This window comes from Engraulis encrasicolus, chromosome 6, assembly GCF_034702125.1.
Source record: "Engraulis encrasicolus isolate BLACKSEA-1 chromosome 6, IST_EnEncr_1.0, whole genome shotgun sequence".
In the NCBI taxonomy this organism is placed as follows: domain Eukaryota; kingdom Metazoa; phylum Chordata; class Actinopteri; order Clupeiformes; family Engraulidae; genus Engraulis; species Engraulis encrasicolus.
In genome coordinates, this window is record NC_085862.1 from 2,178,164 (window position 1) to 2,203,916 (window position 25,753).

Genomic DNA, 25,753 nt, shown 5'->3' on the forward strand with positions numbered 1-25,753 from the left:
CAAACAAAAAAACAAACAAACAAACAGACAGACAGACAAACCAACGTTACCGAAAACATAACCTCCTTGGCGGAGGTAAAAAAAAAAATAGACATGTAATTTTTTGAAACAACTGTCATTCATTTATTTGGGTATATCAGTGTTTCTCAAGGGGGGCTGCGGGCCTTAAAAAAGGTTGAGAAACACTGGGGTATATACATACCCAACTTTTGTACACATATCTATGTGTCTTATGCATTGAGCTGCTGCCATGCAATTGGCTGTTTATAAATGTGGCAATAATCAGCTGGAAAGGTGTGCCTACATAGTGGCCGGTGAGTGTATGGCAATGGTTGGGTTGAAAGTTAGAAAATGGCTGGCACTCAATGAGTTAACTGGACTAGACTTTCCTAACGTGTGGGCCTGATGAGAAAGCGTTGATTCCACTTCACAGGTTGAGTAAGTGTGTGTGTGTGTGTGTGTGTGTGTGTGTGTGTGTGTGTGTGTGTGTGTGTGTGTGTGTGTGTGTGTGTGTGTGTGTGTGTGTGTGTGTGTGTGTGTGTGTGTGTGTGAAGCCACACACCGAACAGAATTTAGTAAGTTAGTACTATGTTTCCACTAACACTCCTACATCTTTACACACAAGTAATGACACTGTTATGTATGCTTTGCCTTCTGCTTGTCTTTGTCTGCTTACACAGTAAATTTTGTAGTGTTAATTCAACACTTAAACAGTTCATTTAAGTCCATATAAGGTCAAATCAATCCTCAAAGTGTTAAATGAGCACTGCAGAATTAACTGTGTATCTTTGTAACCTGAAAGCAAGTTTCCTGACTTACCACCCTCAACCTCACCGGTCCCTTCCACCCCCCATGGCTGAAGTGCCCTTGAGCAAGGCACCTAACCCCACACTGCTCCAGGGACTGTAACCAATACCCTGTACCAAGGCACCTAACCCCATACTGCTCCAGGGACTGTAACCAATACCCTGTACCAAGGCACCTAACCCCATACTGCTCCAGGGACTGTAACCAATACCCTGTACCAAGGCACCTCACCCCACTCTGCTCCAGGGACTGTAACCAATACCCTGTACCAAGGCACCTCACCCCACTCTGCTCCAGGGACTGTAACCAATACCCTGTACCAAGGCACCTCACCCCACTCTGCTCCAGGGACTGTAACCAATACCCTGTACCAAGGCACCTCACCCCACTCTGCTCCAGGGACTGTAACCAATACCCTGTACCAAGGCACCTCACCCCACTCTGCTCCAGGGACTGTAACCAATACCCTGTACCAAGGCACCTAACCCCACACTGCTCCAGGGACTGTAACCAATACCCTGTACCAAGGCACCTCACCCCATACTGCTCCAGGGCCTGTAACCAATACCCTGTACCAAGGCACCTCACCCCATACTGCTCCAGGGACTGTAACCAATACCCTGTACCAAGGCACCTCACCCCACTCTGCTCCAGGGACTGTAACCAATACCCTGTACCAAGGCACCTCACCCCACTCTGCTCCAGGGACTGTAACCAATACCCTGTACCAAGGCACCTCACCCCACTCTGCTCCAGGGACTGTAACCAATACCCTGTACCAAGGCACCTAACCCCACACTGCTCCAGGGACTGTAACCAATACCCTGTACCAAGGCACCTCACCCCACTCTGCTCCAGGGACTGTAACCAATACCCTGTACCAAGGCACCTAACCCCACTCTGCTCCAGGGACTGTAACCAATACCCTGTACCAAGGCACCTAACCCCACACTGCTCCAGGGACTGTAACCAATACCCTGTAATATCTGTAAGTTACTTCAGGAGAAAAGTGTCAGCAAAGTGTAATGCAAAGTAATTTAGAGGAAGGTGAGTGAGCTGAGCGCAGATACTTGTCTAGAAGGACTTTGGGACCTCTGATCCAACAAATCTCAGTACTGAAAACACTGAGAAGAAAATGATTCACGAATAATGCTGGAAGATACTGCAAATGTGTGAAAACCAAAAAAAATGGTGGTCTGTTCCTTTAAGCAGCACAACAGGGCAACTTAACTGACTGCAATGTTGCAGTAGGGCTGGGTATCACAGCCATGCTCCTGTATCGATTCGATTTCGATTCTTAGGGTTTTGAATCGATTAATCACGATTCAATTCGATTCGATTCGATTCATTCAGAATCGATTCAATCTGTTCCCTTCTTGGTGCCAGGATTTCCTCCAAAAGATGCTGTTGCCTATTTTTATATATAAATGTCAAAGGGCTGTGGCTTGACAGTGTGAACAGATTGCTAATTTGAAATAAGTAGGCCTAGGCTTGATTGACTAATACCTACTGGGTATTTTCCAAAGACCTAAATTAAACAAAAAGAACAAAAAGAAAAAGAACCAAAAAATCGATTTTGTGCCCTGTGAATCGATTATGTAAATTTTCAATGATATCGATCGATTATCGATTGAATCGATTATTTTACCCAGCCCTATGTTGCAGCCTACACCGTAAGACAGGAAGGACAAACACCCACCACTGTCACCGTGACAACCACCCCAGTGGACAGTTCCTCCTCCGCTGGCCCTCACCATGCCCTGGTCTGGGGTGTGGGGTGTAGGGCCTGTCCCTCTGTGCACTCAGGGGGAGGTCGTGGGCGCCGCATGGTCACGTGTTTCCATACTCCCACACTGCAGACCATTAGTCAACACACACACACACACACACACACACACACACACACACACACACACACACACACACACACACACACACACACACACACACACACACACACACACACACAGTGTTAATGTCTTCTCTTGTGTCCCCCATTATAGCCCACTGACACACACACACTCACACACACACACACGCACACACACACACACACACACACACACACACACACACACACACACACACACACACACACACACACACACACACACACACACACACACACACACACACACACACACACACACACACACACACACACAGACACACACACACAGACACACACACACACATGGGTGTTTCTACCATGTGAGTGGTTGATGAAACTGATAAGGAAAAGTTTGAGTCTCCATGAGGCACATTAGTGTGGTTACGCTGGATTTCCATTGTCACGGTTACATGCGTACAATACAGGGGGGCATGTATGTATTTTCTGTAACACTTTATTTCAGGGATACATCTATTAGCACTAATACATACACTATGCCTGTATAAGCAACTTGTAAGGCATGTACAAAGCAAAATCAAGCATTTGTTAGGCATGTATTCGCAAATGTCTTGTTCATGCACAATAGTAGGCCTCAGCGTTTGCTTAGTACATGCATTACAAGTTACTTGTGCAGGCATTAACATTGTATGTATTAGTGCTTATAGATGTATCCCTAAAATAAAGTGTTACCTATATATCTACTGTCAATGAATGGCTAGAGGGGCATTACAAGTGTCAATATGTATTTTCAATGTAATAATTATATGTTGTTACATACTGAAAAGCTACAAAATACAGTATGTCACAGAAGTAAGTACACCCCTCACATTTTGGCAGATTTGCAAGTATATCTTTTCATAGGACAACATTAAAGAAATGTAACTTCGACACAATGATTAGTGACCTGTTAACAACATATATAGCCACTTACATTCGTTGTTCATTCGCAAAAAATCAAAATACAGCCATTAACGTTTGACAACGTTTAACAAAAGTGACTACACCCCAGGTTCAAATCCTGTAGAGAGTGTCTTGAGAAGGGGCTGTGTTGGACCGAAACGTGTCGAAATGAAAAGGGATTAAAAAGGGAGGTCATCGGTGTGCGTTTCAACCTTGCCTCACATTGAACTTTTACATTTTCAGTCTGCGCCTACTGGCTAAAATAGATGTTTGATTTGAATGAAATCCTATGGAGAGTACCATGATCTGCTTCAGTCACAGTGCATGTTGACATGCATGTTTCTTTAGGTGAAATTCAGATTTCGAATATTGATGGCATTCATGCAACCCCAAACCCTGTCACTTCCACCACCATGATTGACTTGACAGATGGTACAGTTTTTTTTATTATTTTTTTTAAACTCACTTGTTTACCACCACACACGCTTGACACCATCTACAATGTGTTACCTCCGCCAAGGAGGTTATGTTTATTGGTCGCGTTGGATTCTCTGTTAGTTTGTTTGTTTGTTTGTCTGTCAGCAGGATAACTCGGATTTGGATGAAATCAAGTCAAGTCAAGTCAAGTCAAGTTTATTGTCAATTTCTTTACATGCACTGGTCATACAAAGAATTTGAAATTGCGTTTCTTGCTCTCCCATGCAGACATAGACTAATCTAGGTAAGGACATAGACAGTATAGACATAGACAGTACTCATACATGGACATAGACAGTATGGACGTAGACATTGCTCATACAGACATTTAAAGTGCAAGACTGGACAACAGAAGACTTGTAGAGAACATACATTAAGAGGAGGTATTTTGTTGTTCTTTTTTCTAAAAGTCCTTTATAGCGTTCTGACATAGTAATAGTAGCATTTGAAGAAATAAATAATTAAAAAAAGGTTTTTATTAAATACACCAGCAGCAGTATGTGTGTGTGTGTGTTTGTATGTGTTTTGTGTGCGTGTGTGCGTGTGTGTGTGTGTGTGTGTGTGTGTGTGTGTGTGTGGTGTGTGTGTGTGTGTGTGTGTGTGTGTGTTTAGTGCAGGTAGAAAGTGCGGTGTGCGTCTGTGTGTGTGTACCTGTGTATGTGTGTGTGTGTGTGTGTGTGTGTGTGTGTGTATGTGTGTGAGTATGAGTTGTGTGTCAGTGTGTGTATGTTTGGGTTTAGTGCAGAAAGTGCAGTGTGCTTGTGTGTGTGTGTGTGTGTGTGTGTGTGTGTGTGTGTGTGTGTGTGTGTGTGTGTGTGTGTGTGTGTGTGTGTGTGTGTGTGTGTGTGTGTGCATGTGTATGTTTTGAGTTAGTGCAGGTTGAAAGTTCAGTCACAGATGTAGTAGTGCAGGTGGAATGTTCAGTCGCAGATATGGTGGTGGGGATGAGGGGGGGAGCGTTGTCAGTGGCCTGGCTGGCTAGAGGCTGACAGTGAAGGGAGAGTGGGTTGAGTGTTCAGTATCTTGATTGCTTGATGCATCGTGCTGCTTGCAAGCCTGGTGGTACGGGAACGGAGGCGCCTGTACCTCTTTCCAGAGGGCAGGAGGCTGAACAGTTTGTGTGCAGGGTGGCTTGTGTCTTTGATGATCATCAGTGCTTTTCGGGTGAGGCGTGCGGTGTAAATGTCCTGCAGGGAGGGGAGTGGTACTCCAATGATCTTCTTCGCTGTGTTCACAACACGCTGGAGTGTCTTCCTGTTTTTCTCCGTGCAGCTTCCTCCCCACACTGTGATGCAGCTGGACACGACGCTCTCTATGGTTCCTCTGTAGAATGTTGTCATGATGGAGGGTGTAGCACTTGCCTTCTTTAGTTTGCGCAAGAAGTAGAGANATGGTGGAGTTGTTGGAAATGACCCAAGTAACAAGTGATTAAATTCCGGTGGTGATCCGGATCACAAGCCAGAACCAGGACCTTTTTAAAGATTCTTCACCATTGCTGGCTAGATGCCCCTATTGACCGCAAATTGAAAGCATAAAAATAAAAAATAAGGTGTAACATAGTCAAATGTTCTATCAAACAGCTTCCTTGGCGGAGGTCTGCACTCTCAGCTGATCTTCGTCTCAAGCAAGATGAACAGACGAAGGATATGGATCACTGGAACCATGTCGTGTGGTCTGATGAGACCAAGATAAACACATTTGCCATGGTGTCAAGCAGTTGCGGTGGTAAACAAGTGAGTTTTACACAAAGTGTACCATCTGTCAAGTCAAGCATGGTAGTGGGACACATCAGCAGAATCAAATCAAATCAAATGACTACACATTCTGAGACACACACAAAAGATGACAAGTGATGAAATCAAAAGACCCATGTGGTCCAGTGGTGTAGTCTACGTAGAACGCGGGTATACAGTACGGAGTATACCCACTTCTACATTTCAGGGGATTTCAGTATACCCACTTCAAATTGATTGCTCCATTATTTTGAATAGCACAACTATATACAGTATACCCACTTCAAAAAAAATCTCAAATATACAGTATACCCACTTCAGAAAAGTAGACTACGCCACTGATGTGGTCTGAAACAAGCCTTTAAAAAAAGGGGTCGGGTGGGGTGTTAAAAAACGGTGTGGACTGTTGAGAGCGTTGCAGCGCAACAGGGTGCCCACCACATGTGCTGCGTTACAGACACACAGGAAGGAACGCGGTGTGCTGACGCTGACGCCACACAGACGCTACAGACGCCACATATGTAGGCTACAGGCTGCAGCATCCCCCCGTATTCGGCGGTGAAATGAAACCAACAAGAACGCTAGATTCTCTCCTCCATCTTTCGGTCTCTGTCACTCTCAGCAAGACTGTATGAAACACAGTACTGTAGGTCTAACCTGGCACTGTAAACAACAAATGGGTGCATGAGGATGGAGAAAGGGGCAGCCGTGGCCTAGTGGTTAGAGAGTCGGTATTTCAATCTAGGGGTTGCCGGTTCGTATCCCCCCTGACCTCTCCCTACACCTCCATCCATTGGCTGAAGTGCCCTTGAGCAAGGCACCTACCTAACCCCACATTGCTCCAGGGACTGTAACCAATTTCTTAAAAAATAGTAGGCCTAATTGTAAGTCGCTTTGAACAAATGAAAGCGTCAGCTAAGTGAAAAAGTAAAAAAAAAAAAAAAAAGTAAGCATAACCTTGCGTAGGAGGGTAGGTTGGCACATAGGGCTACAGACTGCAGCACGACCCCCCCCCCCCCCCCTGTATTCGGCGGTGAAATGAAACCAACGCGAACACTAGATTCTCTCCAGCTCTCTGTCTCTGTCACTGTCAGCGAGACTGTATGAAACCCATGTACTGTAGGTCTAACCTGGCACTGTAAACAACAAACGGGAGCATCACCATGCGTGGGAAAGGTTGGTTCTATAAAGGCTTTCAAGATATGATGTGAAAATTTCATATGGCCATTCATTGTAAAAAAAAATAATAATAAAAAAAAAAAGACAGTACTGAAGAGTGCTGCATTTGCTGTTTTTCAGTCTCATATGCTCCATGTGCTGTGGAAAGAGAAGACTGGAAACATGTCGATGTGATGAAGAAGCATCTTCCATTGGTGATTCAGTGCCCATGCCACCCATCCCACAGACTTCTTACTATGAAAGCCCCAACACGTTCTCAACCCCAACACGTGATTACGGTAGACCAATAGGCTAGCTAGTCCATCCACCACAGACTTCTTATTATGACAGCCCAAAGCCCTGACCTGTTTGTGGGTGGCACGCTGAACCATTCAAGCCTTACCTTTCGATGTTATCTTAGATCAGATAAGTCGGCAGGGGTAAGGGGTGCCATAAAACGGGTACACATATACCACTTCAAATGATGTAGTATCACAACAAGCATGTGTCTTGTTCATTTGAATGAAAATGGCTGCTGTCATTGATAAAGAAAACTGCGTCGGACGTGGTGGGTATGGTTTTATTGCAAGGTTATCTTCCGCACATCGCGCTCTTCCGTCTTGCTGGTGTGTCTCTGAAGTAATCGAGTAGTTAGGAAATGGATTGCACTCAGTTTTTTCTTCTTTCTTGCTCTTTTCTTTTTATTTAAACATTGCAGGGACTGATATGACGTTTCGGCTGCACAGAGCCTTCCTCAGTATGGTTTTATTGCAGCAAAACTATTTTTGCAACAGGCATTCATCATTTCATTCACAACATACCATTCCCTCTGAATGCATGTTTATTTTAATTTTATATGCTCACAAGAGTAAAAAAACGTTTTTAAAAAAGTCTTAAAAATAAATATATAAATAAGTTATGTTTTCAGTCAATAGCCCTTTAGTGTTCCAGTCATCTCATTTGGTCTGTTTGTAAAGTCACATATGTGATGACATCACTCTCTCCATGTTTGTGCATAGGCGCGTACAAAATACATTCATTTTCTCCACAGACTTACACCGCATAGTCCCGTTTAAATTGCACAGTTCCAGTTGTTCTATTTCTAGCATTCCATCAATTGCTCATTCACTGGAACTTTAGGCCCGTAGAAGCAAAGCGGGTATAAGCGACCTAGTATACAAGTATGAGTGCGTTCCAATATGCGGCCTTGCCTCCTCCACTTGTGCTTGTCTCCTCGTCCCGCCTCCTGGCCCCTCCTCCGTGGAGAAAACAATAAAGTTTCCCAGCTGTCAGCGTAGCCACAACAACTTTTGAGGGACTGTTTTTCCATTTCATTTCATCCCAATTGCAAATGAGAAAAAGACTCTACAATTGAGCTTTTGCAAGATATTGAAATATAATGTCAATCAGTGATGTCATCATGACATATTACTTCCCGGTACGAGGAGACAAGCACAAGTGGAGGAGGCAAGGTTGCATATTGGGAACGCACTCTACGATCTTTTCTGCTACTCTGATGCTACTCTGATCTCACCAAATGCTAATGCCAGTACACATTACAGATTTTTTAATTGCTAACAAGCGCTTACCCATACTTTGGATACTTTTTCTTAACTCTTAACACAGACTACCACCTACCAAGCACAATTGTCCAAACAGTTAATTTTCTTCTCAAAATCACACTGTTAAATATACACAAAGGAATGCATTCATTGACTGCTAATTGTGTGAAAAAGGCATGTAATGTGTCAACTGTATGGCAATGGAAAGCCCTTGGTGTGTTAAATGTATTAAGAGTTTTGCAAATGTCGCTGAGGTTTGGACAAAAGCTTGTTAGCAATTGAAAAAAACTGTAACATAAAGCAAACTGGTTGGCTATGTCTCTCATTTATGAACAAAGAAATCAAATAACCAGTCAGTGAAGTCCACAATCAGACATCAATCTGATAAAGTCCAAAGTAATTCCCAGCACTCATTTTGCTGATGATTTCTGGATAATTCACGGTGACGTATATCCAATCTCCCTCCTTGAGCTGCAGCACCGCCCCTAGGTAGCTCTCGGATGTCCACACTTCCCCTCCACCACCACCACGCTTGCCCGTCGTCTCCTGTTTACGATGTTGCGAGTTGCAGACGCCCACCTTGTGGCCCTCCATGAGCACCGAGCCACCTTCCCCCCTTCGCACTGTGTGTAAGAAGTTCATCTTCTTCTGACAGGAATTGTCCAGGACTTCGATGCGGGAATATACAAAGTAGAGGCCAGTGCGGTTGATGTGGAGGCTGCCGTTGTTGTGGTACAGGACTCCTTTGGTGAACGCGGTGGCTGCATGGGATTCCCACTGCAGTGTCCACTGGCCGTGTTGGTGGCTGTGGGTGCTAGCTGTGGGTGCTGAGAAAGCGGAAAAAAAAGTTAATGTCTACATCTGCGAGTGTTTCATTCACAAACGCAGTTCCAGGTGAAGAAAGAATGGTGAAGAACAAAATGAAAAAGCAGAAAAGATGTGATACATGAAACATTTAATTCAGAATTAACTGACTTCAATTCTGAATATAGCTTAATTCCGCTTTGAAAAACGTCATGTAAACATCTCTTAATCATAATTAAATGAAAGATCAAAGTAAACTCGATGGAACTATTGGTGAAGAAACAAAATGAGAAAGCAGAAAAGATGTGATACAGTACATATGAGTAGTAGAAGTAGCCTATGTAAGTAGAAGTCTGAGTCTAAATGTAAGAAAATGTCACTGCATGTCAACTTTGATCAATAATTTCTGGCCTTAGGTAAGGAAAGCATTTGATACACAGTGTTCAATGTGCTTTACAAAAATAACCGCAATAGGAAATACAGGTATGGGACTGACAGCACAAAGGATTAAGTCTGAAGTCCTAAGTCACATATGCCACCGTTGAGTAGTGGTGGTAGAAAATATAACAGGTCGGGCAGGAGCCTTTTGTAGAGTAGAGTAGAGTACTCTACTGTACTGTACTGTACTCTACTGTACTCTAGAGCAGAGTAGTGTAGAGTGGAGTAGAGTAGAGTAGTAGTAGAGTAGAGTAGAGTAGAGTAGAGAACAGTAGAGTAGAGTAGAACAGAGCAGAGTAGAGTACAGTAGAGTAGAGTAGAGTAGAGTAGAGTAGAATACAGTAGAGTAGAGTAGAGTAGAACAGAGCAGAGTGGAGTAGAGTAGAGTAGAGTAGAGTAGAACAGAGCAGAGTAGAGTAGAGTAGAACAGAGCAGAGTAGAGTTGCGTAGAGCAGAGCAGAGCAGTGTAGAGTACAGTACGGAAGAGTAGAATAGAGTATAGCAGTGTAGAGTAGAGTAGAGTAGTGTAGAGTAGCGTAGAACAGAGCAGAACAGTGTAGAGTAGAGTAGAGCAGAGCAGAGCAGAGCAGAGTAGAGTAGAGTAGAGTAGAGCAGAGCAGAGCAGAGCAGAGTAGAGTAGAGTAGAGCAGAGCAGAGCAGAGTAGAGTAGAGTAGAGTAGAGTAGAGCAGAGTAGAGCAGAGTATAGTAGCGAGATTGTATTAATGCGAAAAGAAAGGAGTAAGACATTTAATTCAGAATTAACTGACTTTAATTCCTGAATAAAGCTTAATTCCGCTTTGAAAACGTCATGTAAACACCTCTTAATTCGTAATCTAATGAAAGATCAAAGTAAACTCGACGGAACTATTTAATTCTGCTGAATGATTAATTCGGAATTAAAAACATCATGCAAACGTAGTGATTATGTGACTTTTACCCGTTAAATGTGCTGCATGCATCTCCATCTTCGCAGCCGTGTGCTCGTCAAAATATTCACGAAAACCTGAAAAAAAAGTAAACAATAAAGTTAAAGTTTTTTTTCTGCCAGTACTGGTGGATACGGTATTAGGGTGACAGACAGGAAAACTAGAAAAGGTCACCGAGGATGACCTTATCAGATTATGAATATTTCCAACACAAATTGACACCTGTCAGTACGGTAAAGCCTGTAGGCAGATGTGGCTGAGTTTATGTAGGTCAAGTCGAGCAGATGACTCATATGTGTGTGTGTGTGTGTGTCTGTGTGTGTGTGTGTGTGTGTGTGTGTGTGTGTGTGTGTGTGTGTGTGTGTGTGTGTGTGTGTGTGTGTGTGTGTGGGAGGCTGATGGACCTGGTGGACCTTAACTCACCGCACTAGACACGCTTTCAAGACGCTAACAGGCTAGATAAGAAATGTGCTGGAGTATTTGGCTTTGTTTAGATATCATTATAATGATATCCAAACAAAGCCCAATACTCCAGCACATTTCTTAGCTTATCTATATGTATAATTCCATATAGTGGATAGAAATAAGTGAATGGTCTTTTCAGCCTATTAGTCCAGCAATGCTAAGTCCAGACTTTTGCCTTTAAACTGAGCCATGTTTTGTGATGTTTGAGCGAAAAAAACACAAAGTGCAGTAGTCAGAGTTGCTAGCCTACTTACCAATTTGAGCTTGAGGTGAAATGCTGTGTGCGCCGCCATCTGTCTCCTGACATCAAACAAAGACACGAAAGCAATCATCAGAAACAAAACCACATCACACAACTCATCGCACATCACAATAACTCAATAACAAATCACAACAACCGGCTAGTCTTTTGAAATTAGCTCAATTTCTCTCTGTCTGACAGAAGGGAGCTGAGCAGTATTTTGCATGTTTGGGGTGTGGTGGCGGGCCGGGTTGCCAGATGAGGCTGATGATTTCCAGCCCAAAAAATGCTCAAAACCCGCCTAGAAGCACAAAATCCCGCCCAATTCTATTGATTTCTATGGCAAAAATTGGGCTTTTCTGCTAAATGGCATTTTTACCCTCACACTGCCATCCTAAGCAGCCCAACTGGGAGGGAAACAGCCCAATCTGGCAACACTGGATGGGTAGCCGGGTAGCCTCTAGCACAGTAGCCGTATGAGGCTTTAGACTCAGGCAGGAAATCCTGTAGCTGTGGACTACTGTAGACCAGTGGTTTTCAACGTGGGGGGCCGGGGACCCCCGGGGACCCCCTGGGGGGCCTTGTCATGGTTAAGTTTGGGAACCCCTGCTGTAGACCACAGCCCAACCGCCCTGCTGATGTGCTGCATGTCTTTCATCTTGGTTGCCTCCTTTTAAATGTCACAGCAAAAGAAAAAACCCTAAACCCTAAACTCTACCTGCAGAGACGTTCCAGTCAGCGGCTCATGCCAGCAGATCGTGCTAATAGTCAGGGTTGTTCCACAAGGTCCGGAGAGACCAAACACCCCCAACACACACACACACACGCATACAAACACACACACATACAGACACACACACACACAAACACGCACACACGCACACCTGCACACACGCACACACACACATGCACGCACACACACACACATACACAGACACACACACACAATCAAACACGCACACACACACACACCTGCACGCACGCACACACACACACCCACGCACGCACGCACGTACGCACACACACACTCCGTCCTCTACGATGCCCTTGATAATAACATACGACTTGAGAAGACATCACTAGAGTCTTAATTCACACCTGCCCCCACCCATCCCCCATCTTCCTAAAGTCACAGTTTCTGTTCTAAAAGAGTTGTAGGCACTAAGATCTCCTTTCACGTTTGACTCATTGGACCATTACATTTTGTAGATATTTTTGGCATTTGTTAATCTCCAGCAGGCATAGACAAACATAATAGACAGGCTTGGACAAACAGCTAAATCACTTCTCAGCGTTGACATTTTTGTGTCTGGTTGTGTCACAGTGGTTAATATGTCTTCAGAGAAGCTCTGTGTGACCACAGGTTCTATGTGGGCATGTAAGCCCACTTCAAGTAGGTCGAAACAATTCAATTTAAAAAGTGACAAAAACATGGTTCTCCATGCAAAAGAAAAAATACGTTTTCAGGTGACATTCAGGTCTGTATTGTACTCTACAAACACCTTTAAAACCACTGTGAATTTGACCTCAAATTTGGTCTAATTATCAATTTGCGTATCATCAATTCCCCTTGTCAGCGCTCTGCAAACATCTATGTTGAGTATTTAGCAGTTGCAGATCTTAGGCCTCTGAAAATAGGCCTACCATATAACTTGCAAATTCAAAGTCTAACAATCATCATCAATTCACCTACACCTATAATTCACTTTGCAATCACGGTCTAATACTTAATCAGTCCATCATCAAGTCACCTTGGTTAGTTAGCACTCTGTATTCACAGTATGTTGAGTATTTTGCAGTTGCAGTTCTTAGCCCTCTGAAAACACCATAACACAATTTGACCTCTACTTCAGTCCTAATAATCAAAAAAAATTCTCATTTCATCATCCTCCTCCACTCAAAGTGCATGGAAGTCCTTGTGCACAACCCTTCAGCTGTCCAGGTGCAGGTGTAAGGCAGGAAAAAGTGATCAATTAACCCTTTGAGGAGTAAGGATTTTTTCCCCCAGTTCTAGAATTTTACCCGAGCATTCTAGAGCTCCAATAGAACTGTGTTAAAATCCTGCTGAGGGTTGTTGTGACATCATCATTGTGACAACCAAAATTCTAAACACATACTGTATGTACTGGTACTCCTCAAAGGGTTAATGAACTTTTCATGGTCATATTCATCCTCCTCCACTGCACTCACCTTAGCCATTGTCAGACTACTTGACTATTTTGCAGATCTTAGGCCTCTGACAATAGGCCTACCATATAACCAGACTTACAATTCTAAGTCTTATAATCAGTATATCCATCATCAATGAACCCACACCCTACAATTCACTCTGCAATCACACTCTGATAATCCATCAGTCCATCATCAATTCACTCTGGCTAGCACAGTATTCACAGTGTATTTTGCAGCTGCAGTTCTTAGCCCTCTGAAAAAACACCATAACACAATTTGACTTCTAATTCAGTCCTAATAATCAAACATTTTTCACTCCTCATCAGTGGTGTCGTCTACGTAGAACGCGGGTATACGGAGTATACCCACTTCTAATTTTCAGGGATTTCAGTATACCCACTTCAAATTGATTGATACATTATTTTGAATAGCACAAATATATACAGTATACCCACTTCAAAAAATGCTCAAATATACAGTATACCCACCATGAAAAAGTAGACTACACCACTGGTTAACAGCTATGTAATATCATGTGCTAGTGTTGTACTGACACCATCACTCTCAGAAATAAAGGTGCAGAACTCGTCGCTGTGGCAGTACCCTCAAGGGGAGTACCATTGTGTCGCTTGATTGATTTAATATGATGTTCTTATGCTACTTTTAAGCCTATCTATGGTCCTTTTAAACCCTGCACTTTATGGTTTGTCCTGTTATCTGTTGTCTACATGTTGTTGACTTGCTGCACACTTCATTGCCCCTTTTGGGGACAATAGAATTTTAACTTGAACTTGAACTTGAACTTGAACTTGATTCGAACTAGACTACACCACTGCTCCTCATCCTCCTCTCCACTGCACTCACCTTAGCCGTGGTCATCTCCCGCATGTCGGATTTGAGCCTCTGGATCTGGTAAGCCCCGAGTGCCAGCGCCGCGAACACCAGGCCCAGCAGCATCACCAGCACCGTCACCAGGCTGGAGTTGGAGCACCAGCGCCGCCGCCTCTTCTTCTCCTCCCCCCAGGGGGCTGGAGGGAAGGTCCAGCAGGGCACCATGCCCCCCCCGAGGCCCCCGATGCCCAGCTCCTGGGGCTGCGTGCTGGGTAGGTACTGCTGTGAAGGAGGAGGTGGAGGAGGTGGGGGCTGGTAACGCTGCTGCTGCTGCTGCTGGTGGTGCTGCTGCTGCTTCTGCTGCTGCTGGTGCAGGTGGTGGTGGTGGTGGTGGGCAGGAGGAGGTGTAGATGGGGGTGGAGGGGGAGCAGGTCTCCTGTGACCCCCTCTACCTCCAACTCCAACGTCACCACCACCGCCGCCGTCAGCGTCCACCATGAACACCTGTGCCTGCCGGCCGGCCATGTTCCCATTAATCACTAATAACAGGATTGCACTCGATCAGGTGTCGAGAATATGGCTCTATGTTTGTGTGTGTGTGCGTGTGTTCTAAGAGTCCAGTGTGCTCTGGGGAGAGTGTGAGTCGTCACTTGTGTTTTATAGAAGAAAAAATAAGAAGAAGGAGAAGAAAGGCTTGGCCTCTCACGCTCTGACTCCACCCACACTTCACTTCACCTCACGTCTTGTCTTTTCTCTCCTTTCCTCTTCAAATGCATCTCTCTGGTCTCTGCTCTGTGATTAGTCAGACCAGACCCCCCCTGCCTGCACACTGCGCAGTGCTCTGTGCAAAGGGTGTCTTTTCCTGTGAAGAGCTTTGTAGGTCAGTCAGTCACAGTGTGGCGCGTAGACGTGACAGGCGACTGACCTGACCGATGCACCGACGCAAAAGGGGGAAATTCTCCAGATGAGGTATTAACAGGTGCTGTTCTGCTCTTCTGGATGCAGATTGACACCTGGGAACAGGATGTGTCAAAGAACTAACAATTTGCACGAGTTTGTATCGAGTTGTAACATTATTTTTCAGCAAGTTGTCTGTGACACATCGCATCACATCTACGGTCGGGACATGATCACTGCGAGACTTTCTAGTGACACAGACTGGTACCCCATATCTACAGTATCTTGACAGACACATGACAACAGATAGCATTTTTTTTCTCTGGTACGAGATGATAGTCTGGTGTAGATCTCTGTTTCGGTGTGTGTGTGTGGGGGTGTGTAAACAATGATGGTGCACAATTTAGGCAAGTGTTTCGGTAAAACGTTGGCTGACAGCGCTTGCCACATTAAACGCTCCATCTGCTGAAAAAGAGCGTGCCTATGACAGCATGCTTTCAGTCTCGCTGTCTCTGCTGCGCTCAGGCCCTGTGGAGCAAACCGGGTTGCCAGATGAGTCTGATAATTTCCAGGCCAAAAAAATGCTCAGAACGCGTCTGGAAGCACAAAATCCCGCCCAATTCTATTGATTTCTATGGGTTTTTTCTGCAAAATGCCATTTTTTTCCCGCACACGGCTATCCTAAGCAGCCCAATTGGGCGGGAAACAGCCCAATCTGGCAACACTGGCGTTCAGGCCCTGTGGGGCAAATACTGTAGTCTGGGGCCTGCGCTGTGAGGTGTTGCCATGGTAATGGGGCTGCGGGGGGTGGGGGGGCGTGCGTGAGAACTGCTACTGCTCCGACAGAGGGAGGGGGCGGCCATGTGTTCTCGTGGTCTAACCGAGATGAGAGATGCAGACACACACACACACACACACACAAAGAGACGAAGCCACTGTACTGTACCCTGACTCAGTACCCTATCCATTCCATACCACTTATTACCCATCATGCATCAGCTTACTGGAAGAGCCTGATGATGACTTGCATCACGATGTCCTTTTTTGTCTTCATGTGTCTGGCGTGCACGCCGAGGGCTGCTGCAGAGGATTTCCTGCGTCAGTCAGTTCACTTCCTAGTCTGGGTCCTCATACCGCACTCCGCACGCTGTTCCACAGCATTCTCACAACGGTACAGCAGAACCTGGATGACACACTGGCACATATTACTACGAGACTATAGGCTACCCTACCTGGCACATATTACTACGAGACTATAGGCTACCCTACCTGGCACATATTACTACGAGACTATAGGCTACCCTACCTGGCACATATTACTACGAGACTATAGGCTACCCTACCTGGCACATATTACTACGAGACTATAGGCTACCCTTCCTCAGTGGCTCTTAACCTTTTTTCTTAACGCACCCCCTTACCTGTGCCCAAGACAAGCTGCGCACCCCCAACCCTACCCTGAAAAGAAAATAAAGGTCTGCAACACTGTTAAATGCTCCCAAACATTTAATGGCACAACATTTCGGACTAACCGTCCTTCATCCGGTTAGTCCGAAACGTCGTGCCATTAAATGTTTGGGAGCATTTAACAGTGTTGCGGACCTTTATTTTCTTTTCAGTTATCTTACGTTTGGTCCAGCACCTGTGCCACTGATGTGCGCGCATTCTTTGACTTTCTGGATTGACTATAGGCTACCTCAGTGGTTCTTAACCTTTTTTCTTAACGCACTCCCTTATCTGTGCCCAAGACAAGCCGCGCAACCCCAACCCAAACTTCTACACGTGTATATGCCCTAAAAAATGATTTGAGGTGTTAATTACAATGATTCTTGCTTGAGATATTAATCAATACCTTTATGACTTTACATGGGGACCAAAACATGTTTTAATTTGGCCTAATTATAATGTTCGCTAGCAGAATTTTGGTCACAACCTCAACACAAACAAAATTCCGCGCACCCCCTGAAATCTCTGGCGCACCCCCAGGGGGTGCCCGCACCCCAGGTTAAGAACCATCCTTGATAGCCTACTTTCCTCACTACTCATCATTTTACAGAGACGTCGTCACCCTGTTCTTTTGGGGAATCATCGGGGAGAAAAATGATGCAATCTCCCTGTGAGAGAATGTGATATAGATATACATATAACATTACATTATATTACATTGCACTTAGCTGTTATTATTGTTCAGGGTATTGGTTACAGTCCCTGGAGCAATGTGGGGTCAGGTGCCTTGCTCAAGGGCACTTCAGCCATGGAGGGAGATGTAGGGAGAGGTCAGGGGGGATTCGAACCGGCAACCCCTTAAGTGAACGACCAACTCTCTAACCACTAGGCCACGGCTATCCAGTGTGCGGATAGTCAAACAGACAATATTGTGATATGATATTGCGATATAATATTGTGATTAGGGATGTACAGGATCCAAGATCCGGTTCCGGATCCGGCAGGATAATAGGGTTTTTCAGACTATCCGGATCCGGTTCCAGGATCCAGGATCCGGTAGCCGAGGCTTTTCAGTCAAAATAGTTTGAGCCAACGTGATAAAAAAGGGCCCACGTGTGTGAGTAGGCTATGTGTTTCAACCCTTTCGTAGGATCCGGTATCCGGTTCCGGATCCGGCAGGATCTTAAGCAGTGGATCCGGTATCCGTCAGGATCCTAAAAATCAGGATCCGGTGCATCTCTAATCGTGATACATATCCATATCCAGTGTGTGGATAGTTAAAGATGGTATCACTATGCTAGGCCCCCCACATTTGGGCTTGCATGCCCACGGGGACCCCGGTTCGAGTCCGGCCGGGGTCATTTCCCGATCCCACCCCGTCTCTCTGTCCCACTCGCTTCCTGTCACCATCTTATACTGTCCTATCAAAATAAAGGCATAAAAGCCCCTAAAAATATTTAAAATGAAAAAAGATGCTATGACTATGTGGGCAAGTGGAAAAATGTTGTGGATAAAATCATATATGCACTGCAGAATCTTCTTTCACTCTGTAAACAATATAATGTACAGCTCCAGGCCTTTTTATTAGAATACCATGAAAAAGTTGATTTATTTCCATAATTCCATCAATAATGTTAAACTGTCATGGATTGTAGATTCATGGCCCAGTTTTTTAACTATTCCAATCATTATTTTTTTTCTTTTTATATACGTTGGCCTTCCAGCTCAAAAAACCCATGAATTGGGGAATTCGCATTATTAGAATATTGTTATAAAATCACATTTTTCTTCATCAAAATTCGGGTCACATTATATCAGTTGAAATTTGGTACTTTCTACATAACATGCATTGGTCAATACTTGGTTAGGACATTCTCTGTCTTCATAATGGCCATGATGCGTTTAACATTGAAGTCAATGGAAAAACAGTGCATGGCAGTTATGGAAGCCCAGATATCCTTGATGCTTTGCTGTCAGCTGTTCTTGCTTGTTGACCTGGTACCCCACATTTCACTCTTCAATATACCCTGTAGATTTCCATGCCACGTTTTGGCGCTAACTCACCAGTTTAATTCTAAATAACCAGAAATGAATCCCCATTGAAAATGAATGGGGTTTAATTTCTGTTGAGTTAGAATTAAACTGGTGAGTTAACACCAAAACGTGGCATGGAAATCTTCGGGTATATTGAAGAGGGAAGTGTGGGACACCAGGTCAGCTATACAAAAACAGCTGACGGCAAAGCATCAAGGATATCTGGCCTTCCATTACTCCCATGCACTGTTTCTGCCATTGACTTCAATGTTAAACGCATCATGGCCGTTATTATTAATAATATTAAGACAGAGAGAGTCCTAACCAAGTATTGAACATTGCATGTTATGTAGAAAGTACCAAAGTTCAACTGATTTGATGTGCACTGATGTGAAACAAATTTTGATGAAGAAAATTGTGATTTTATTACAATATTCTAATGATGTGAATTCCCCAATTCATGGTTTTTTTGAGCTGGAAGACCAAAATGTGTAAAAATAAACAATTTAATGATTGGAATAGTTAAAAAAACTGGGCCATGAATCTACAATCCATGACAGTTTAACATTATTGATGGGATTATGGAAATAAATCAAATTTTTCATGGTATTCTAATAAAAAGGCCTGGAGCTGTGTAACGAATCAGAATCTAGATCAACTGAATTTGAGATGCAGAGGTGTAAATAATGTGAATGACAAAAGACCAACAAAGGCCGGTGTCTGCGCCTGCACTAAACACCCGTGTATTGCTTGGTGCGTGCACTCCCAAAAGTGTATTGAAGCCGAAATTTAACAATACAAGTCTGAGGTTAACTGGAGAAACAGACGTTTCGGAACTAGTCCATTCTCAATGTCTCCAGTAGGACTAATAATGAGGTCTAAATAATGTAAATGAACATGAAAAATAATTTCAAATACATAACTCATTCAATTTGCCAAAACAAAGAATCCTGATGTCATTACAACATGTGTGCACTCCCAAAAAGTAGTAATCACTCAAGATAATGGAAAAAGGAGGCGCACACAAGGCTTGTGTGAAAAAGAGTATTGAAGCCAAAATTTAACAATAGACGCGTTTCGGCTATTAAGCCTTCACCAGTGCGTGGCAGTTTATCAGGATTCTTTGTGCCATGTAGCCTGTCTGTGTTTGTCCTTCTACTTGAATGTTTTCATGATAGGCTACTTACTGATTAATACATTCTCGTCAGTTCGTATATGACCAATAAAACAGGAAATACAGGTGCACTGAAGTGCAAGATGACAGCGGCCATAAATTACTTCTGGGATCAGTGTAGGCTATAATGTGAAGGGATATGAACAGCTGACAGCTGAGAGACATGGAACTAAATATTATTTAAAATATGTTACATACAGGTAGTTAGCCAAATTTAGCAATGTCAGAGAATTTAGATCTTTGCTGTCATTTTTTAATGTTTTGTGTACTCCTGTACTCTTGTACACTTACAGTGAACATATTTTGTATGTGTGTATGGAGCTATCTGTTGTAGGCCTTTAGGTTGATTCCTAAGGCTACAATTCTTTTTATTCTAGTGGGGAATAAAGATCCGTTTTATTCCATTCACTGCTCTGGATGGAGAATAAAGTCATCTGATCTAACCACATAACATTTGGTGTAAATGCCACAAAAAATGACTTGGAAAAAGGCTTTTATTGCAGAATGACGACCATGAAATATGAGAACAACCAGTTAAGCACCCCCGCCCCACAACCCTCCCTCCCTCCCTCCCGTATCAGTTTCTTTATGTGTGCCTCACCTTACGATAGATACGGTAGGTTTCTCTATGTGTGCCTCACCTTACGATACGATAAGTTTCTTTTCTCCTAGCGCTCGCTCACACCTTACAGAAGCCTCGACCACCAAAGCTCCTGTTCTGAGTCTCAGCCTGCATCAGCATGCACCCCCCCCCCCCCCACCACACACACACACACCACCACACTCAGTTCAGCTCTGCAACAGCAGCAGGCAGATCGATGCCTAAATGTCTCTGCATAGTCAGCTGAAGCACAGCACAGCACAGCACAGCATTTCCCCGAAGTCAGTCCCCCAACTGCAGAGGTGGAACGCAGGGTTTTGGAGGTTAGGACTGTGGTCGCGCATTTCATCATGCATATTCATACAGGCAGGCAGGCAGGCAGGCAGGCAGGCAGGCAGGCAGGCAGGCAGGCAGGCGGGCAGGCAGGCAGGCAGGCAGGCAGGCAGGCAGGCAGCGCCCTGGGTCTATTTTCTGTTGAACTGCGTGATTAGCTAGGGACCAGGGCCGGACTAATGCACAGGCTGGATATGGCTGCAGCCTAGGGCCCCCCCACCTGCCAGGGGCCCCATGATGAAAAATTGCAAAATTGGGACAAGATGCAAAAATGAAAAAAAATGATCCACCGTGTTGAGAACAGTTGGCAGACAGGTTATCCGGAATTTCTAAGCTCGTAATTATGACACTGTCTACATATATCTTTTTTCACAAAAGTAGCCTTCTGGGGGGCCCCCCACAGCGAACTGTAGCCTAGGGGCCCCGGGCCATCTTAATCCGGCCCTGCTGGGGACAATGGAACAGGCTTCGTCTTGGTTTGAGGTCCTTGTATTTTTGTCGTTGGGCCCCCCTTTCTGAATCAGCAACTCTCAGCCACGCCGCTGTTTAGTCGTGGTGAGTGACAACTAAGGAGTGTTTGATTCATGCGTGCCTGTTGTGTGAGTGTGAAACCCCCAGTTGAAGACCACATTCAATTCTTCCAGTGAGTTCATTATCACAACTGACATAATCGAGTAACCACAGGCTGAGTTGTATTGCACTTCTCTGCCTCACACAAGAAAAGTGTGACTTTTGTCATCCGATTTTCCGATCGTATCCATCATATACATTAGTGTCCGTTTTATGTTTCCTAACTCGTTCTTCCCTGACAAAAACAAACAAAAAACAGACAAACCTTTTAAAACTTTTTCAAATTAAGATAATAATAATTTATAATAATAATAATTGTATTTGTATAGCACTGTTTCATACAAGGCATGTAACTCAAAGTGCTTAACAAATGGAAAAAAAAAAAAAACATTTTTAGAGATAGATTTAAAAGGAGAGGTATAGAGGAGAGGCAGAAAAAGCAGGAAGGCAGAGGAAGAAGAGATAGACAGAGAATGTAGAGTCATAAGGTCAACGTATGATAGGACCAGGATTCTTAGATGTGTAAGGTCCATAGTGGCTGGGCCTATCATAAGTCATAGATAGTCACACAGAGATTGGGCGCTCAGGTGCGGCCCCTGGTGGCATCAGGGGTGAGGAAAAACTCCCTTTCGCTTGATTCATAGTTTGTAAGGGGGAAAAAAAAGCTCAGTGAAGTCTGAGAAAAAAAAGACCCCCTATAGTCAGGAAGAAACCTCAGGCAGAGACCAGCGGCCACCTAGGGGAGCCCCCTGCCAGGGCTGGTTGCGAGTGGTAAGGGCGCTGCGGCAGCTGGGACACTATGACGCCTTGGCAGCTAGGAGTTGGCAAGGATGAAGAGGTGGGTCTTCAGCTGCTTCTTAAAGGAGTCGACGGAGGTGGTTGATCGAATCTCGATGGGGAGGGCGTTCCATCTCTTGGGCGCATAGCAGGCAAACGCGGCGTCGCCGATCTTCTTCTGCGGGGGGTGGGGGGTCCTTAGCAGCTTGGCATCAGTGGACCTGAGAGCTCGAGCAGGGGCATAAAAAGAGAGCATGTCTGAGATATAGCTAGGGGCAAGTCCATTTAATGCTTTAAATACTGTGAGCAGAATCTTAAAGTCGATTCTGTAAGAGACAGGTAACCAGTGCAGGTCTGCCAAGACAGGAGAGATGTGCTCTCTCATTCTGGTTCTTGTTAGGATTCTTGCCGCAGAATTTTGAATGAGTTGCAATTTGTCAATTAATTTTTTTGGGAGACCAGAGAAGAGAGCATTGCAGTAGTCTATCCTACTGGTGACAAAGGCATGAATAAGTTTCTCAGCGTCTTGTTGGGGGGCCAAGCCGCGCACTTTGTTAACATTTCTAAGATGGAAAAAAGCAGATTTTGTTATCTTGTTGATGTGAGGCTCAAAGCTCAAATCCGAGTCTATGACCACACCTAGGCTAGTAACCTTATCTTTAATGTGTATGCTTAGGTCACCTAGGCTTGAGTGGAGTTTTGCACGTTTTTCCTTAGGCCCAATGAGCAACACTTCAGTTTTATCCTCATTTAATTTTAGGAAGTTACTGTTCATCCAATCTGTGATGGCAGACATGCATTTAGTCAAGGCATGAATGGCAGTGGTTTGGCTAGGCTCGACAGAGATATATAGTTGAGTGTCATCGGCATAGCTATGAAAATCAACATTGTGCTCTCTGATGATGGAGCCCAGGGGCAACATATAGAGAGAGAAGAGGAGAGGGCCCAAGCAACTACCCTGAGCAACTCCAAAAGGCACATCATACTTGTTGGAGACGTGTTCTCCGATGGTGACAAAAAACTGCCTTCCTGTAATATATGTTTTGAACCACTCTAAGACGTGACCGGACAAGCCTACCCAAGATTCAAGGCGGTCAATTAGTATGTTGAGACTTCATTTTGTTTGTTGACCTACAAACGCCCATCCCAAATAAAAACACCTCACACATGATAAATCTGTTTAAACAGAGAATTGCAGTTAAGAAAAAACTCTCCAAGAGCCCTCTAACCCCCTCAGAATCCTATACATCATATACTATGATAGTGAAAAAAAATCCTGAGCCTGAACTTTTTTCCCTGCTCTAACGACGACGACAAGATACTGCATAGTGACGTAACTTAGGCCTATTTTGACACATTATTCAAACATTTAATAGCCTGTGTATGACCATTATTCAAGCCTGATAGTAGAAGAAAACCCTGAACCTGTGACACTTTCTGAGATAAGAATAACCTAATGGCTAATTGTTATCAATGTTTTTTATTTTTGCAAACTCTGTCAAGCCTGAAATCAGGCATGGAGCCTGGATACTATCAGCCCTGTATACAACAAAGGCCCTCCAGAAGCAGCAACTGTCCATTCAATTTACGATGCACACCGAATCTGTATTACTCTTGAATCTGTATGACCATACTCTTCTCCCTGACAGCCTGACATAGTGTATACAGTTTGCGGTAACACTTTATTTTAGGGATACATCTATTAGCACTAATACATACAATGTTAATGCCTGGATAAGTAACTTGTAAGGCATGTACTAAGCAAACGCTAAGGCCTACTAGGTCCTTACTAAGGTTAAATAGGAAATAAATCCGTTATTGTGCATGAACAAGACATTTGCGAATACATGCCTAACAAATGTTTGATTTTGCTTTGTACATGCCTTACAAGTTACTTACACAGGTACATTGTATGTATTAGTGCTAATAGATGTATCTCTAAAATAAAGTGTTACCCAGTTCGCTATGAGTCTTCTTCATCATCGGAGGATGAGTAGCAACCGAGTCCCAGCACGTCTGCAGTGCTCTGTGGCGCAGGCTGAGTGCTGTTCACAGACTGAGTGCTTACAGACTGCTCTGGTGTCCCTGGTTCCTCCTTTGCACCTCCAGACTTCGATGGTGCCCTGGCCCTGGCCTGGGCCTGTGCCTGTGCCAGGGGGGAGCTCTGGAGGTTGGGCAGCCCAGAGAAGAGGGCCTCAGACAGACCGCTAGTCTCTCGAGGCGTCCCTGTCCCAGCTACCGGGCCTCTACACCCGGCCGTGGCCACTGCCAGTCTGGTCCGGTCGAAAGCCAGAGGCCGGTCCTGGTCTGGGTCTTGGTCCGGGTTTGGGTCTGGGTCTGGGTTGTCATGTCGGCTGAGTGGTACTCTCCTGGCACTGGGGCTGTATGGTTGAGGGACACCTGCACAGCTGCTTTGGGTGTCGTGGATTTGTGTCGTCATGTCCGTCTCACTTGCTGCTGCTGCTGCTGCTGCTGCCGCCACTGCTGCTGCTGCAACCGATGATGATGATGATGATGATGATGATGATGATGATGATGATGATGATGATGATGATGATGATCCCGTTTCTGATGTGCACAGCCTTTTTCCTGCAGGAGAGATGTTTAGTAGCACAACATTAGACCTGAAAACTTTTGTTGTCTACAGTATTTACAGCTTCTTTTACCACAACACTACCTTACAGTGCAGTACAGCAAGGGAAGGGGCATCAAAAAGTATAATGGACAAAGGAGGTTATATTCAGGCATTATAAAAGATCAAGTCATCATATATACTGTAAATACTAAGTGATTAGGCTATTGGGCGATGAACTAAAGAGCCCACACACTCAATGCTGTGTGTGTGTCTCATTTTGACTTGCATTTCTCGCGTCTCATTTTGCATTTCACCAGTGAGGATGCCACACACTGATGCTACTATTCTACAGGTTACCCACAGAGATTTAATTTAAAATTGCCTGGCCGATTTTCATCTTATCTGAGTCCTTTATAGAGGGAGTCTGCACTAGGCCGGGGAAACACTTGTTAAGCTCTTCAAAGCTTGTATCAGTAAAATGCATTTAGTTTCGGGTCAGTTTCAGTTTGAATGTGCTGCACAGTGTAGGCTGCAGAGTTTGCAATAGACAACACTAGTACATGACGCATAGCTAACACACTTATACACGATATTATTTACAGATAGGAATATTTTAGTATGTTCTAAAACAAAATACTTTATTTCTACCTAATAAGCCCATATCTTAGGCGAAGAACAACCTTTAAGGATAGCTACAAAACAAATGTCACAGCATGCCACATCAGTGTGTGTGTGTGTGTGTGTGGGTGTGTGTGTGTGTGTGTGTGTGTGTGTGTGTGTGTGTGTGTGTGTGTGTGTGTGTGCGTAAGCATGTATGCTAATCATGTTTTTAATTGTTACTCCCGCCAAGGAGGTAATGTATCCATCCATATTTTTGTGTTATTGTTATGTTACTCTACTCTACTCTACTCTACTACTATTGACACTATACAAACAGACA

At 44.3% G+C, this 25,753-nt stretch overlaps 2 protein-coding genes across 2 annotated transcripts in view; both read right to left on the reverse strand.

The window, feature by feature from the left end:
- Positions 1-7,717: 7,717 nt before the first annotated feature.
- On the reverse strand, positions 7,718-14,931 carry faslg (Fas ligand (TNF superfamily, member 6)). The gene is made up of 4 exons (XM_063200353.1): positions 14,872-14,931; positions 14,440-14,688; positions 11,417-11,462; positions 7,718-9,355 (listed from the first exon to the last, which is right to left on the reverse strand). The coding sequence occupies exons 1-4, from the start codon at positions 14,929-14,931 to the stop codon at positions 8,898-8,900; spliced, it is 813 nt and encodes a 270-aa protein (XP_063056423.1). The 3' UTR covers positions 7,718-8,897.
- Positions 14,932-23,361: 8,430 nt separating this feature from the next.
- si:dkey-86e18.1 (uncharacterized protein LOC557342 homolog) overlaps positions 23,362-25,753 on the reverse strand; it is a 9,206-nt gene continuing 6,814 nt past the window's right edge. Inside the window, exon 5 of the mRNA XM_063200355.1 lies at positions 23,362-24,827. Within this exon, the coding sequence (XP_063056425.1) occupies positions 24,202-24,827 (626 nt within the window). The 3' untranslated portion in view covers positions 23,362-24,201. The remainder of the gene's footprint in view (positions 24,828-25,753) is intronic.